At 55.9% G+C, this 16,351-nt stretch overlaps 1 protein-coding gene across 1 annotated transcript; it reads left to right on the forward strand.

Annotated features, from left to right (window-relative positions):
* The first annotated feature begins 2,382 nt into the window (after positions 1-2,382).
* Positions 2,383-15,133, forward strand: CCDC69 (coiled-coil domain containing 69). The gene is made up of 11 exons (XM_049778986.1): positions 2,383-2,417; positions 4,647-4,775; positions 4,850-5,048; positions 10,813-10,882; positions 11,094-11,194; positions 11,496-11,805; positions 12,312-12,373; positions 12,776-12,988; positions 13,118-13,237; positions 13,822-13,919; positions 14,822-15,133. The coding sequence occupies exons 1-11, from the start codon at positions 2,383-2,385 to the stop codon at positions 15,003-15,005; spliced, it is 1,521 nt and encodes a 506-aa protein (XP_049634943.1). The 3' UTR covers positions 15,006-15,133.
* Positions 15,134-16,351: the final 1,218 nt, after the last annotated feature.

Genomic DNA, 16,351 nt, shown 5'->3' on the forward strand with positions numbered 1-16,351 from the left:
CTGCATCTGTGCTTTCCTAGGCCCTCCTAGCAGCTGCTGCTTTGAGAAGCATCACCCCATCCAGGCTCCTGTCCTTGGAGCGGAGCCAGCACCCTGATTTAAAAAGGTATCACAAGGTCCTTAAGAACAAACATGTGTTGTAACCCAAGGCCTGGTAACCACAGCGCTGCCCTGCCTGGAGGAAGCTGCACCGGCTCAGCGGAGCCCCGCGCGGCCGTAGTTCCCCGAGTAGCTCAGCGCTGCTTTCGGGAGGCGCGCTGCCGAACTGCAGGGTGTCCCTGAATGGCCCCAGCCCCCCTCTAGTGGACACAGCGCCCCACCCTCTCTTCCCGTACTCACACGTGCACGCAGACACCCCGTTTTCCTCACTGGGGTGCAGAGCCTCTTCCTGAATGTTGTCACCTCCGAGAGGAAGTGCAGGGACTATCCTGTCACATAGCCCTTTGCTGAGTCCTGGGCTTCCCTGCTGGCCCTCACTGGGTTTTCCCCAGGGCAGGCTGGACCAGTTGCATCTCTGTCACAACAGTGCGGGTGCAGTGGGGGGAGCTCAGCGCAGTTGGGGGAACTGAGCTCAGGCAAGTCCTTAGGCTCAGCTGGGGCTTCTGGGGGCCTCTGTGTGCAGAATCACTTGGAATCACAGTGCTTGTAGGAGTCAGGAGCAGCTGAACGCACCCCAAATCACCAGACTAGGGTTTGGAGGCGTGTTATGCCCAGAGGCTTCTCCACAACACAGTTCTGACTCCCAGCCCAGTGCACAGCAGGATGCAGCTGACCTATATCCACAGCCAGCAGGCCTTACACACACACACACACACACAATCAATCACACACACACACACAATCACACACACACAATCACACATGCTCATGCCACACACCATCACTCTCACACATACACTCACACCTTCCTACTTACACAACTCAAAACTCACACTCACACACGAATTCACACACACTTCCTGACCCAACTGCTGGGAGGAAAGGGGTGTGGGTAATTCTGGATAGAATCTACAGGATGTATCAGAGACCCCCAAGACTGTAGCTCTCCCCCCCCCCCAGATGCTTCCAAGGGGAAACTGATGAAACATACATTTCCATCAAAACTGGCAGAGTAGGGCCAGAAAGATAGCACAGTGGGTAGGGCATTCAATCCCTGGCATCCATATGGTCCCCCGAGCCTGCCAGGAGAGATCTCTGAGCACATGAACCAAGAGGAACTAACCCCTGAGTGCCACTGAGTGAGCTCCTCCAAAAAGGCTGACAGAATAGGGGCTTGAGAGGCCTGAGAGATAGAATGGAGGTAGGGTGTTTGTCTTACATGCAGAAAGACGATGGTTCGAATCTCGGCATCCCATATGGTTCCCCGAGCCTGTCAGGAGTGATTTCTGAGCGTAGAGCCAGGAGTAACCCTTGAGTGCTGCCAGGTGTGACTCCCCCCCCCCCCCAAAAAAAGAATAGGCGCTTGAGTGATACAGGTAGGACATTTGCCTTGCGTGCATCCAACACTGGTTCATTTGCTGGCACCAGCACAAGTGATCCCTGAGTAGTGGGGGGGGGGGGAGTGGCCCCAGAGCAAAACAACACACTCTAAGTCTCCATGCTGCCACTTTCAAACTGTTCTATAGGAAGTCACCACATTGATGTCAAAGTAGCAGAGAAGCCACCAAGCCATTAACAGAGAATACTCAGATAGCAACAACTTAGCAAACCTTCAGGCAGTGACTTCATAGTGAGATATAAACTTTTTGTTTGTTTGTTTTTTGGGTCACAGGCAGTGCTCAGGGGTTACTTCTGGCTCTGCGCTCAGAAGTCCCTCCTGGAGCCGGAGAGATAGCATGGAGGTAAGGCGTTTGCCTTTCATGCAGAAGGTCATCGGTTCGAATCCCGTCGTCCCATACGGTCCCCCATGCCTGCCAGGAGCAATTTCTGAGCATGAAGCCAGGAATGACCCCTGAGCACCGCCGGGTGTGGCCCAAAAACCACAACAACAACAAAAAAAAAGGAGTCGCTCCTGGCAGGCTTGGGGGATCACACGGGACACCAGGATTTGAACCACCATCTGTTCGAATCAGCTGCGTGCAAGGCAAACGCCCTACCTCTGTGCTATCTCCCCAGCCCATCTACAGATTTTCTTTTGCTGAAGTTTTTTTTTTTTGTTTTTTTTTTGTTTTTTGTTTTTTTTTGGGTTTTTGGGCCACACCCGGTGACAGGGGTTACTCCTGGCTGTGCGCTCAGAAGTCGCTCCTGGCTTGGGGGGCCATATGGGAAACTGGGGGATCGAACCGCTTTCCATCCAAGGCTAGCGCAGGCAAGGCAGGCACCTTACTCTAGTGCCACCGCCCTGACCCGCTGAAGTATTTTTTTTAATAATCCAATACCAACATGGTTACAACCATGTTTGTGACCATGGTGCTTACGTAAAGATATTATTAGAAAAAATAATAATCCACTACCAGTTAGTTGTAACAAGCAATAGTAAATAATTTCATGCAAGCTGGGGTTTAGTGGGAAACTGAGGATAATGGTGGAAGGAAAGTTACACCCGTGGTAGAATGGGTGTTGGAACATGGAAAGCCAGAAACAACTGTATTATAAGCAACTTTGTAAACCCGCATCTTAAATAAAATAATAAAAAAATAAAAAATCCAAATCAGTGGCCGGAGTGATAACACTGCAGTAGGGTGTTTGCCTTGCACGCAGCCAACCCAGGACAATGGTAGTTCGAATCCTGGCATCCCATAGGGTCACCCAAGCCTGCCAGGAGCGATTGCTGAGCTCAGAGTCAGGAGGAACCCCTGAGCTCTGCTGGGTGTGGCCCCAAAACAAGCAAACAAGGGGCCAGAGAGATAGCACAGCGGCGTTTGCCTTGCAAGCAGCCCACCCAGGACCTAAGGTGCTTGGTTCGAATCCCAACGTCCCATATGGTCCCCCCTGCCTGCCAGGAGCTATTTCTGAGCAGATAGCCAGGAGTAACTTCTGAGCACCGCCGGGTGTAGCTCAAAACCCAAAACAAAACAAAACAAAACAAAAAAACAAGCAAACAAGCAAACAAAAATCCAAATCAGTGGCAGGAGTGATAATACTGCAGTCGGGCATTTGCCTTGCAAGCAGCTAATCCAGGGCGGATGATGGTTCGATTTCCTGCATCCCGAATGGTCTCCAGTGCCTGCCAGGAGCGATTTCTGAGTGCGAGCCAGGAGTAACCCTTGAGCTCTGCTGGGTGTGGTCCCCAAACAAACAAACAAACAAACAAACAAGCAAGCAAAAACAAATCAAAAAGGAAAAGAAAAGAAAGGCTCCTTGCTAATCCCATAAACACTGTGGTCAGCCTGTCTCAACTGGCCCAGCACTGAGGTGGAGTGTAGGACTGGCCAGTGCACCCACAGATTGGCCTGGTACAAGCTCATTTTTCTCTCAAGGGGTGTCTCCATGAACACCCCAATACAAAGCCTGCCTTGAGAAATTTCTTCTCAAAAATGCAAATCTGGGCCAGAGAGAACGTTCAGAGTTGAACTTGTCTGCATGCAGCCAACCCAAACTACACGGGGTCCCTCAGGTCCCAGCAGCACGGCTGAGTGTGGGCCGAATCCCCCCCCCCACATACACACACAAACACAAATTTTTCTTAAGACAGGAGTAATGAAGACGAAGGTTAAACACAAAAATGAAGTTTAGCTTCTTGTCCATTCCTCTGTGACCACTACACACTTTGATTGTTGGGTTGTTTTTTTTTTTTGGGGGGGGGGAAACTTTGTGGTTGTTGTTGTTTTGGGCCACAACTAGACTGAGAATCGAACCCAGGTTGGCTGCTGCAAGGTCAGTGCCCTAGTGCTGTGCTATCCCTGCAGCCCCCACTACTGGCTTTGAAAAATAGAAAAGAACCAAGGGATTTGTTACATTTGTCCTGGTCTGCCCATTTCTGGATGTTCCACTGTGCTAGATACAGACCAACTGGCCTCAGCTAGCTGTTCCCTTTTGTTTGTTTGTTTTGGTTTTTGGGCCACACCCGCAGTGCTCAGGGGTTATTCCTGGCTATCTGCTCAGAAATAGATCCTGGGACTCCACGAACCAACCACCTTAGGTCCTGGGTGGGTTGCTTGCAAGGCAAAAGCCGCTGTGCTATCTCTCCAGCCCCCAGCTGTTCCCCTTTGATACTAAGCCAGTTGGGCCTGTTTGATTTTATCTTGTTTGTTTTGGGGGGCCACACATGGCAGTGCCCAGGGGCTGCTTCCCCTGGGTTCAGAACATAGGGAGGGAAGGTAGAATATGTGAGGACCAAAGGGATCAAACCCCAGGCCCCCTGATGCACAACCTGTACTGAGCTCTCAGCCTGCCGGTTTGTGTCCATCACGAGCACTGTGTGCTGAGTCCAATCACAGTGGTGCTCCTAAGCACTGTGGGCTGAGCCCCAAGTCCTTGTTTTGAGCCTGAGCACTGTGTAGGGAGCCCAACGCAGGGTGTGAAGGGCAGGTGGGCTGAGGCTCAGGAAGCGTCATTATTTGTTCGTCTGAGGGGCAAATCTCCTTAGCTACAGCTCCATCCCCTTTCTGGGAGCCACTGGGGCGAGTGCAGCAGGAGGGTCGTCTGCTTCTCTTGGGGAAAACTTGGGAGACCCCCAGTCAATCACACAGACACCCTGTGGGCAGAAATGGGGAGACTGCCACTGCAGAAGGGCTCCTCCCTGAGGCACTGGCACCTGCCCTCGGGCCTCATTTCCCTGCCCAGTTCTTGGCCCCGGGGGCCCTCCAGGCCCTGCCCAAGTCCCTGCGGCCTGGGTGTCCTCCCCGCCCTCCTCCCACACCCTCCCGACCCGGCCACCACCAGGCTCTGTCACCTGTGCCCCTGACAGCCTGCCCAGGCTCTGCTCTTCGGATATTTACGGCGCCCCCCCGCCGGCTCCTCTCAAGTCAGCCGGCTCCGGGAGCTTCAGTTTCGGGGTCCCCCAGCGCCCTAGCCGGCCGGCACAGACACTCTCGGACCCGGGGTCCCAGCGGAGAAGGATGGGCTGTGCACGCAGTCGGCCAAGCTGCTGCAGACCCCCCCGAAAGGTAGGGGCACCCACAGAAGTTTGCGCTGCTGGGAGGTCTCCTCACCCTCCCTGCCAGGCTTGCCACCCTCTAAGGTACCCCCAGAGCCCCCCTGCAGCCCTTCCCTGCCCGGGCTGGGTGAAAGACCCTCACTGACAAGACTTCTAGGGCCACTCAGCGCCCCCACGGAGGGCACAGGGGTCCCCGGGAACTGCAGGCGCAGGACCATGCCCGGTGCCCACATCTGAACCCCTGAGTCTACACCGCAGAGGCCCAGCCTGGCATGGAGGGCGCAGGGGCGAAGCATGATCCCCAGCCCACCCCCTCCAAGACTCACTGGGTCAGGGCCCTGGAGACGACTTGAGTTTCCTGTGACCCAGCTGGGGCTGTGGGAGCCAGGGTCCTCTCCTGCCACCCTCTGGGAACCCTCCTGTCCTGCTGCTTCTGCTGCTGCTGCAGCCTCTTGCCAGGGAGTTGGCATCACCCTCCTGAGGCTCTCTGGTCCCAACTGCCCTCGAGGGGTCCTGCTCCCAGCTGTGCTTGCATCCACCGAAGTGCAGAGACGTGGACAGGGTGCTGGCCTTGATGCCGTTAACCCGGGTGCCATGAGTCGTGACACCTCATGGGGCTCCTGCCAGGAGTGACCCCTGAGAACAACCAGACGTGCCCCCTCCCCAAGGTCACCAAGCTCAGACTTGAAACTGCAGTGGGCAAGTTGAGGCAGGCCTGGCCCTCTCCCACTACAAGGCCAGAGTAGTGGCTGTCTTGGAGGGCGTATCCTGGCTCTGAGGGTCCCGTTCTTGTTCTTTCCCTGGGCCTCAGTTTCCCTTCCTGGTTCATGCAAGGTCTGAGTTTTTGGAAGCGCCTTTGCCAGTCTCTTGGGGGTCCCGATACTCGGCTCTGCCTCCTGGCCCCCTCTGAGTAGTGTCCCGACTATCTCTGCCGGCGGTGAGTGGGTGCAGGGTGGGCATGGGAAAGGCAAGCAGAGTAGGCAGTGGGACCTCACTACCTTGCAGCTCTGGACCATCTTTCATGCCTGCCCCACATTCCTGTCCCCACTCTTAGTCAAGCAGGTGCTCACTCGAATGTCCTGAGCATCTGAGTAACCCCAGCTGTTGGGGTTACTGGGCTGGGCTCCGTGCATCATGCCACAGCCCGTGACTGAGGGACACCCAGTGGGGCTGAGCTGTGGGACCTTCTCTGTGGGGGAGGAGCTGGGACTCAGGCAGAACCAAACTTGGGGGCGGGGTCGGACAATTGGAGGAGAGCCCAAGTGTGAGGCAGAGCGTGAGTGGGCCAGAAAGAGACTGAGCGATGGAGCCAACTTGGGGGAGGAGCCAGACTTCAGGGGTCCAGCTGGATTCCCCTCTCCTTTGCATAGAGGGACTTGGGGGGCCTCCGGAGCTAGACCATGAGGTGCAGAGCCAGAACTGAGACCTCCCGTCTCGCAGGATTCCACCCATGGTCTTTCTCCCTGCTCCCAGGAAAAGTGGGGTGTAGGAGGGCGCATGGGACAAGGCTGGCCTAGGCGACTCTGACTCTACTAAGGCAGGGCTCAGTGGGTGAGGCCCTGTAGATCCAGGGTGCAGGCAGGGGGTCCTGGTACCCAGAGTGGGGGCTGAAGGACTGAGCCCTTTAGGGGGTGAGGGTGGGATTTGGGGTACCCTCCTACACAAAGCCAGTTCCCTGAGCCCAAGTGTCTCTTGGGCTCAAGGCAAGGTGTTCTGGTCCAGCACTGTATGGTCCAGAGCAGAATGGGAGGCTTGAAGCTCCAGTACAGAGCTGGGGTACATCAATGACTGAGTTCAGGGACGTGCCCCCTATAAAACTTAATATCAGGAGGGGCCGGAGAGATAGCATGGAGGTAAGGCACTTGCTATCACATTTGTAAGGACAGTGGTTCGAATCCCGGCATCCCATATGATCCCCTGAGCCTGCCAGGAGCAATTTCTGAGTGGAGTGACCCCTGAGCACTGCCGGGTATGACCCAAAAACCAAAAACCAAACAAACAAACAATCAAAAAGAAAACTTGATATCAGGAGCTAGAGCGATAGCACAGCGGTAGGGCATTTGCCTTGCACGTGGCCAACACAGGACAGATTCCGGTTAGAATCCCAGCATCCCATATGGTCCCTTGAGCCTGCCAGGAATGATTTCTGAGCTCAGAGCCAGGAGTAACTCCTGAACGCCACCAGGTGTGACCCCAAAAAACAAACAAACAAAAAAAAAGAAAACAGAAAACAGAAAACAAACTTGATATCATACTATGGCCCAGATACTTCTCTGTGAGAGGCCTGGGTGAAGGGTGGAAGGCCGAGGAGAGGTGAGCAGTGGGGAGGGGCAGGCTGCTTCCCCAGATGAAGAAGCAGAACCAGGGGCCCAGTTCCCCACTGGACATGGAGTTCAGGCCGAGGTCACGGGAGGGAGGGGGCAGGCCGGCCTGTGAAGAAGCTGCTTTGTTCTGTGCTGACATGTGGCTACTTTGACCACCCCGTACTCTTGGGCGAGCAGATCTCAGGGACATGGCCTGCTCCCGTGTTGTCTCTCAGAGCCCCTGCAAACAGTGCCACCCTGGCCCCTCTGGCCCGTGGGTGCTTCTTGGTACTGGGCACCAGATCCCACAGTCCTGTGTGCAGGGAGGTGATGGTCATGAGGTTCCACTTGCTGGAGACCACAAGCAGGGCTGGGTCCAGGGTGGCTTCAGGAGAAGTAGGAGTCTGGGGGCCACAGTGATAGCACAGCGATAGCACGTTTGCCTTGCATCCAAGACCTTGCATGCAAACAACCTGGGACGAATCTGGGTTCAATCCCTGGCATTTTATATGGTCTCCCGAACCTGCCAGGAGTGATTTCTGAGTGCAGAGCCAGGAGTAAACCCTGAGCGCTGCTGGGTGTGGCCCAAAAACCAAATAAATAAATAAATAAATAAAAAGAAGTAGGAATGGAGGATCAGGAATTCACATCAGGCCTGGGTTTGGGGTGCTCCAGGGTTGGGGCCCATGTCTCTTAGACTCTCCATTCTCTGGTCTAAGACCTGCCCAAGGCTAGAAGCAGGTGTCTGGAGAGGGGCAGGAGGGCCCCTCCTGGTGGTGGTGGTGGGGGAACTGTGTAACCACATCCACCATCTGTCTGGGGTGCTGGGGTGCGAATGCTCAGAAGAGAAGTGCAGCTGGGAGTCATTCAGGGTCCCTGTCATTGCTTCTGTGCTCCCAGGGCAGGTCAGCCTTTCCTCCGGGCAGGGCCTCCACCCACCCACCTCCTTCCTGCCCCTCCTATGGCCCTCCCACAGGAACGAAACCCAGACACAGCGGAAACCATAGGGTGGGGGCCGCCTGAGGTCCCTGGGGGAGCACAAATCAGCCCCCACCCACCTGCAGCTACAGGAAGGAAGGGAAAGAGCTGGGCTTCAGCCACCTGCGCTCAGCCCCTCCTTCCCACAGCCTCAGTTTCCCCTCTGGGGAACAGGAACTGGAACTGTAAGGGATGCCAGACACTCTGTGCTTAGCAGTCATCCAGGGGGTGGAAGCTGCTGAAGGTTCCATAAGCTTGAGTAAAAGGGCCACCCCTGTGTCAGCAGTGGCTGTCCCAGGTCTGCCCAGGAGGCTCAGAATGGCACATGAGGCCACTCAGGACAGAAGCCAGGGAGGCGGCCTCTGTTTGTGCAGCGCGGCCCTAGCCTTGAGCATCTCTGCTGAGACACTGCCCAGCCACCAGTGTGAGAACAGAAAGAGGCTCAACGAGGGGCCTTAGCAACCGCACAGAGGGGAGGGCATTTGCCTTGCCTGTGACCAACCCAGGTTTGATCCTGGGCATCCCATATGGTCCTTGAGCCCGCCAGGAATTTGTCACTTCTGGGCCAAGAGCCAGGAGTGACCCCTGAGTGCCACCGGATGTGGGCCAAACCCCTCCCCCTCACACACAAGAAGTTCCGAAATGCTAGTGGCCTCCTTCCATCACACTCGCCTGTTAGGGTCCGAGCACATGACGTCAACAGACCACCTCTGAAAACGTAAAGTGCAAAAGGGGCCAGGCTCATGAAAGAGAAAGGCCCCACATGAAACTAGCAGGCTGCTTATGTTTAGCAGGCTAAGCACTTTTTTTTTTTTTTTTTTTTGGTTTTTTGGGTCACACCCGGCGGTGCTCAGAAATAGCTCCTGGCAGGCACGGGGAACCATATGGGACACCGGGATTTGAACCAACCACCTTTGGTCCTGGATCGGCTGCTTGCAAGGCAAACACCGCTGTGCTATCTCTCCGGGCCCTTTTTTGCTTTTTTTGCTTTTTGAGCCACACCCTGGATGCTAAGGGGTTACTCCTGGCTATGAGCTCAGAAATTGGTCCTGGCTCGGGGGACCATATGGGATGCCGGGGATCACACCAAGGCAAGGTCTGTCCTGAATCAGTGTGTGCAAGGCAAACACTCAACCACTGTGCTATTGCTCTGGCCCCAGGCTAAGCATTTCATTGGTTAATATAAACAGTTTAACTTTCTCACAGTCCAAATTCCTTATCTGGTCTGATAGCATTCGGGCTGAAGAACAGAATGGCCTTTATTTTGTTTGTTTGGTTTTTGGGCCACACCCAGCACCCGGCAGCACTCAGGAGTTACTCTCGGCTCTGCACTCAGAAATCGCTCCTGGCAGGCTCGGGGCACCATAAGGGACACCCAGAATCAAACCCTGGTCTGTCCCAGGTTGGCCACGTGCAAGGCAAATGCCCTACAACTGTCCTATCCCTCCGGCCCATGGACAGCATTTATGACAAGAAGGCCTTGACTACTTCTGTGATACAAACTCACATCTCGTTTTCTGGGAATTTGGCCTGGGAATGCGAGGGGGAGGGCAGCCTCTGAGAAGGGAGGGGGAAGGGATGAGTAAATTTTTTTGGGGGGGGGTCACTCCCGGTAGCGCTCAGGGGTTCCTCCTGGCTCTACGCTCAGAAATTGCCCCTGGCAGGCTCGGGGGACCATATGGTATGCCGGAATTCGAACCACCATCCTTCTGTATGCAAGGCAAACGCTTTACCTCCATGCTGTCTCTCTGTCCCCCCCCCCTTTTTTTTTTTTGTTTGAGTAAGTTTTTTTTTTTTTTTTTGGTTTTTGGGCCACACCCATTTGACGCTCAGGGGTTACTCCTGGCTATGAGCTCAGAAATCGCCCCTGGCTTGAGGGGACCATATGGGACACCGGGGGATCTGTCCTATGCTAGCGCTTGCAAGGCAGACACCTTACCTCTAGTGCCACCTTCCTGGCCCCTTGAGTAAGTTTTCAAACTGCCACAGGCTCTGGGGTCCAACACACTTCTGGGACTTGGACTTGTCTAGTACTTCATGTTCCCTCTTAGAACCCAAGTGGGGACCCAGGACTGTGCGACTCCTGCCTGACTTTACTGGGCATCTGTGGAGCCAGTGACACACTGGACTGTTCTCCAGTCTGGGAAGCAGCCCCCCAGTAGAGCAGTCTCCACTCCGCCCTCCCCCAACAGAGCAGTCACAGCCCTGCCCACCGAGAACCCTTCCTTGGGGTTCCTTGGCTGGAGGTGGCAGCCATGTAGCAGAGGAAAGGGGGTGGGCTCTGAGCTGGGCCAAAATAAGATGAAAGGTGGGCATAGAGGTGACAGAGCAGGTGGGGGAGTCAGGTGGGTATGAGGAATCCGTCACTTTGGGGTCCCCAGCCTGAGGACAGGCTGCCAAGAGTCGGGTTCTGCCGAGGTCGGTGTCCCTGGCCACCCTTCGCAGTGTTCATCCTCTGTTGACTTCATGGTGGCATCCCGCTTCTTCTCCCAGCGGCGTCACGAAGCCCCTGAGCCCCCAGGAGTCCATCATCAGGAACAGAGGCCTTTGGGCCAGAACACAGGTGAGCAATTCCCTGAATGGTCAGCAGAGGGCGATGGAGGAACACGGTGTCCTGGGGCAGAGAGGGGGTGCTCCCCAGCTGAGCTCCCACTTCTAGAACTGGACTGCAGGGGATGGGGAGGGGGTGATTCTGGGAGGAGGCATAAAGCAGGCGTTATAGGGGGAGAGGAAGTGAGGAGGATCCCTGAGCTTCCTTCCTCTCTCCCCTACAGTTGCTGTTCAGCCATCATGTGCCCCCAAACAGGAACCCAGCACAGACCTGTCTTGGGTTCCCCAGCAGCACGAGAAGGAGGAGAAAAATTGGGCACAGCAGGTGTGTAACAAGGGAGGCCCTCAGCTCACCCTGCGGGGCCAAGAATGGCGTCCCCTGTGATGATCTGAGGGACAGAGGCAATCTACTCCTGGTTCGTGGATGCTTGGAAGTGGGGTTTGCCCAAGAGCCTTGGAAAGATGGGGTCCCAGGATTCCAAGATCCCCTTCAGCATCATGCTAGTATAAACGTATGAGCAGTCTGGCTGAGATCCTCTTTACCCCACTACTGACATCCAGCTCCCAGTCACCCATCACTGATCCCCTGAGTCCTGGCCTCCCATCACTGCCCCTCTCCCCTTCAGGTGGAGCAGGAAAAGGAGCTACAGAAGAGGATGGAGCTGCAGAGAAGTGTCTTGGAAGCGGAAGAGCAGGGACAGGAGGAGCAACAAGGTAGCCCCACATGCAGGGAGAAAGAAGTGCCTGTGTGCAGAGAGGGGGTGCCTGTGGCCCAGAACCTGCAGGAGCGTGCTAAGCTGTCTAAAACCCCAATTGTCTTGTGCATGGAGACAGCCCTCAATGGGAGGCGCAGGCTGAGGCCCTGCTGTGTTCAGGATCTTGAAACAAGTGCAGCAGGGAACTTCCCTGCCTGGGCCCTCGGGGAAGCACGTTCTGGTGGGTGACAGCTGGGAAAGCAGCCATCAGGCTGATGAGGTCGCCACAGACATCCCAAGGCACAGGACCCCACAAGTCCTACTCACCGGCGCTGAGAGCCTGGGAATTCCACTTAGGGATCATGCAGCACCCACCCCAGCCATCTCCCTACCCCAGGATCTTCATCTAGGAGCAGCAGAAGTAGGACCGAGTGGGTCCCTGACCCCACAGTTCTGGGCTGAGGTTCCACCACCATCAGGCCTGACAGTCAGGTTAGCCCAGCTCGGAGGGAACCAGGTGCTCCAGAACCCTGTGTGTTCCCAGACATGCCCTGTGTTCCCTGTGGGGTCCTCATCCCCTGGGAAGGGGTAACTCCCACCAGCTAGTGGGCCTCTACCAGTTCCAGGAGCCATAAGGAGGTGGCAGGGTCAATAGCTCAAGCTCGCCCAGAGAGAAGCAGAGTCCCTGTTCCTTGGTACTCCTGGGCTCTCTGTCCAGCGCCACCAGCCCAGAAGTCCCTTCTGCAGCTCTGCAGGCGCCCCAAGAAGAGAAGGAAGAGTCCCACCAGGAGGCCATCGCAGCCCTGCAGGTGAGATGGTGGGTGGGGCCTGTGAGGGAGGGGACTCTATATGGGCCTGGCCTGCAACAGACAGTTTTATGGGGTGGGGTATGTGTGAAGGGGGGCTCTGGGGGGCGGGATCTGCCGGAGGCGGTGTCCTTGTGAAAGGGGTCTGAAAGAAGTTGTGCTCCAAGTGACAGTGGGAGTGTCCCCATCTCCATGTATTCAGGTTTTACTGCTTTGGAGAAGGGTGCTTACTTGGGCTGTGAAGTTGTATGGAATGGAGAAGGGCCAGGAAGACTTCCTGGAGGAGGAAGGGTGGTGTGGGAGGGAAGGGTGGATGGAGTCCACGGAGAGGCATCTCTGTGGCTGCAGCACAGAGGGTTTGTGATATGTGGACAACAGGACCTGATTTCGACACTGTCTCCACAGCAAGGGGGCCCTGGGAACCCCAACAGGAGGCTGGTGGCCTGTGCCCTGAGTGGCTGTGTTTTGAGAGGCAGAGACACTGCCTCTCACCCCCTTGTCCTCCCTCTGGCACAGGAGACCGTGGACTCTCTCACCAAACAGCTCGAGGCCTTCCAAGCACAGATGAGGCGGGCAGAGGAGTCCGTCTCAAGTCGTAACTATAAGCAGCATTTGCAGGTGCCTGAGACCCCCCCAGGGGGACAGGGCAGGGCCTGGGAGCACTGCCAGGATGGGTGATGCAGGAGGATGGGCAATAGGGCACCTGGCCTTCGCCTGACTCCCCACCCCCTGGGCCTTGGCCCCCAGGAGCATGGTGGCCTCAGCGAGTTCTGGGAACGGGAGCTGGAGAGTTTGCATTTCGTCATCGAGATGAGGAACATCCGTGTCCGCGAGCTGGACAAGAGGCTGGCCCTCGCAGAGGCAATGGTGCGTGGGCTTCTCCGTGGGCAGGAGGGGGAGGAGGAGGGACCCCACTGGGAAGGAGCTCTCAGGGGTCACGTAGGTCTTTGAGGGGCTGAGGCAGGTCAGATCTTACACAGCCTCGATTCACCCCATTCTGTCTTTTAGTGGCAGGGTCTTTGGTGCCCTTGGGACACCAGGGCAGGTGTCCTGGCCACACAGGAGGGGACTTGTGTCCTGCTCTGGACAGAGGGACTGAGTGGGGGTGCAAGGTGTGATGATGATCCCGGGGCTAAGTAAGTCTCAGGCACACGAGGACAGAGTGAGCCAAAGCCAAATGCCTTGCAGGTGCCACTGGCTGGCCATCACCCCACTTCCCTCCCCAGACCCGCACCCCTAGACAAGCAGGACAGTTTCAGACACCCAATGGGGATTCCACAGGGCCCTTTCAAAGTAGCCAGGACAGTGACGGGCAGTGGCCTCACTGGCACTCTACAGGCTCAGATGCCTTTTCAGTCACGTCTCTTGTGGGGGGACGTTGTGTCTGAACCCCATGAGGGTGGGCCCCCATGAACGAGCCTACTGGTCTGAATCCGTGCCCCTGATGACAGAGAGAGCAGAACCTGGCACTGGAAGAGAAGGTCTGCGCCCTGCAGCAGGAGAACGAGGACCTGTGTGCCCGCTTCCGCAAGCAAGTGGCCATTTCCAGGTGAGTCCCCGCCCTGGGCCCAGTGTCAGAGGAGGTCTGGGATCACTGTCCCTTGGAGGGGTCTGTACTCCCCCTAGTGGAGCAGGGGATAAAGGAAGAGGGTTGAGGAAGCAGATACCAGCCTAGAATGAACTACTGCACAGGAACAAACATGGACGTCTGGAAGAGTGACATTGGGTGGATGAGTGAAAAAATGAGTGACTGGGTGGATGGAAATGATGAATGAAAAGAGAAATAAATGCAAGGGATGAGTAAATGACTGAAGCCGAACAATTGAATGAAAGGAAGAAAGATGAATAGAAGAATGAAAACAGATGAATGATCAATGAATGAATGAGATGAATGGAGATGAGAATGAAGTAAAGAAAAATGAATTGGGGGTCAGAGAAATAGCACAGCGGCGTTTGCCTTGCAAGCAACCAATCCAGGACCTAACCTGGTTGGTTCGAATCCCGGGGTCCCATAGGGTCCCCCGTGCCTGCCAGGAGCTATTTCTGAGCAGAGAGCCAGGACTAACCCCTGAGCGCAGCTGGGTGTGGCCCAAAAACCAAAAACCAAAAAAAGAAATAAAGAAAGAAAAATTAATTGAAGGATGGACAAAAACTGATGAATGAATGAATGGAAATGAAAGTATAAAGAATGAGTGAATGAATGAAACGAAAGAAATGAGTGAATGGCAACGAGAGAATGTAATGAATGAAGATGAACAGGAGATGAGTGGAGAGGAGAGAATGAGCCTGAGTAACTCCTGGGCCCTGGAGTCCTATTTTCTACCGCTGTCACTCTAGGCTCAGAGCATGGCTGAGTCCTGCCCTGTCACAGCCCCAGGAGCTGAACTCTGGAGCCCAATCAATGGGGAGCCGGGCTGACTTCAGGGCAGTAAGGCCCCCACCCCCTTGCAGGCAGCTGAGCGAGGACCTGCTGGCCACCCGCCAGGCCCTAGAGAAGGAGACGCGGCTGCGGCAGGAGCTGCAGCAGGAGAAGGAGGAGCTGGTCTTCCGAGTGCTGGGCGCACAGGCCAACCCGTCCTTCCCCCTGGCTCGCACCACGCCCACGCCCACGCAGGTCCCTTTCCTAGCCACCTAAGCTCGGCTGGTGGGACTCAGGGACCAGCAGGCGCTCCCATCTCCAGAGGGGGCTGCAGGACAATGAGCCCCAAATGCACCCTGGGGCTGACTCAGGGAGCGAGAGGGCTGCCCTGCTCCAGATGCAGACGGAGGAGCAGAGGAGGGGGGTCTCTCAGGGGATATCTGCACCCTCTTCCTACCAGATGAGGACCTTGGGCATAGACAGTCACCTTCTACAGGCAGGATCAGAGTGAGAGGTCAAGGGGTGGAGGTCAGGCAGCCCCAGGGGGGGCAGGACAGAGTCTTCGGGATTCCGGTGATCTGGCCAACCAACACCTCATAGAGAAGGAGCCAGCAGCTCCTTTACTGGGGATCTGGAAAGTGGGTGCCAGATCTCCTCCTTATTCCCCTACCTCTTCCTATCATCGCCACGTGCTATCTCGGCCTTTCCGTGTCTTGGGCTTCCCCCTTATCACCCACCCACCCCTTGGTTGAGGTGCAAGTTCTTCCCAGGAAGTCCTGCGGTGGGCCTCCCCCAGTTCTGCACGGAGGCCCAGCCACTTCCTGTCTCTGGCAGCAGTGGGGGCCCCAGAGGAGCCACACTTGGGCGAAGGACAGAACTACACCTAAATCCAGGGTGGAGTTACAGGCCCCTGCCATGCCAGGTGGCTTTCCGACCTCTTCTGGTGGGAGGTCGGGCAAGACAGGCCCCTGGGCATGGGCTGACAGGAGAGATGCCCTGGAAATGTCTGCCAATGGTGCCTTCCGGGAGCAGTTCTGGGGCGCCCAGAACTGCAGGGTTGCTGTGGAAGCTGTTTCTCAGACTGCACGGGACCGAGTCGCAGCCCCCAGCTTGGACCCTGAGTCACAGCAGCCTTATAGTTTGGCCAGTCACCTGGATTCCCAATGTCACCCCCAGACAAACAGAAGTGGGCGCTGCTCTCACTTGAGGGATCCTCCTGCTGACAGTGACCTGATAGCTGTTCAATGTTTGATCTGGTCTGGAGTAGCTTGGATGCAGGGGGACGAGGTGCTGGGAAACTTGGGGTGTTGTGTGTGCCAACACACATGCGCTCTCACACACGCTCACTTACACACATTCGTTCCCACACACAATTACACATCAACGCTCACACATCCCTGAGCTCTGGTGCGGTGATTTTCAAGAAGCCTGGCTCACAGCAGATGGAGCCACAATAAATCTGTTTCTGAGAGATAAAGCCGCCTTGGTGGTAAGTACTTCCATGGGTCTGCCTCTCCCTAAGGAGTGTCTGTCCACCCACCCAGCATATCTGCATCTCTCCACATATCACTGCCCTGCCGTGCAGAAGGACCCACTCACTTTGGAAAAGGGGGTTCTGGCAT

The sequence above is a fragment of the Suncus etruscus genome, chromosome 8 (assembly GCF_024139225.1).
Source record: "Suncus etruscus isolate mSunEtr1 chromosome 8, mSunEtr1.pri.cur, whole genome shotgun sequence".
Lineage (NCBI taxonomy): Eukaryota > Metazoa > Chordata > Mammalia > Eulipotyphla > Soricidae > Suncus > Suncus etruscus.

Bases quoted from the DNA above. Each gene is read 5' to 3' on its own strand.
- CCDC69 (XM_049778986.1), top strand. From the start codon at position 2,383: ATGGTTACAACCATGTTTGTGACCATGGTGCTTAC. The intron at 12,989-13,117 runs GTGCCTGAGACC...CTTGGCCCCCAG, and splicing joins ACTATAAGCAGCATTTGCAG to GAGCATGGTGGCCTCAGCGA. The intron at 13,238-13,821 runs GTGCGTGGGCTT...CCCTGATGACAG, and splicing joins TGGCCCTCGCAGAGGCAATG to AGAGAGCAGAACCTGGCACT.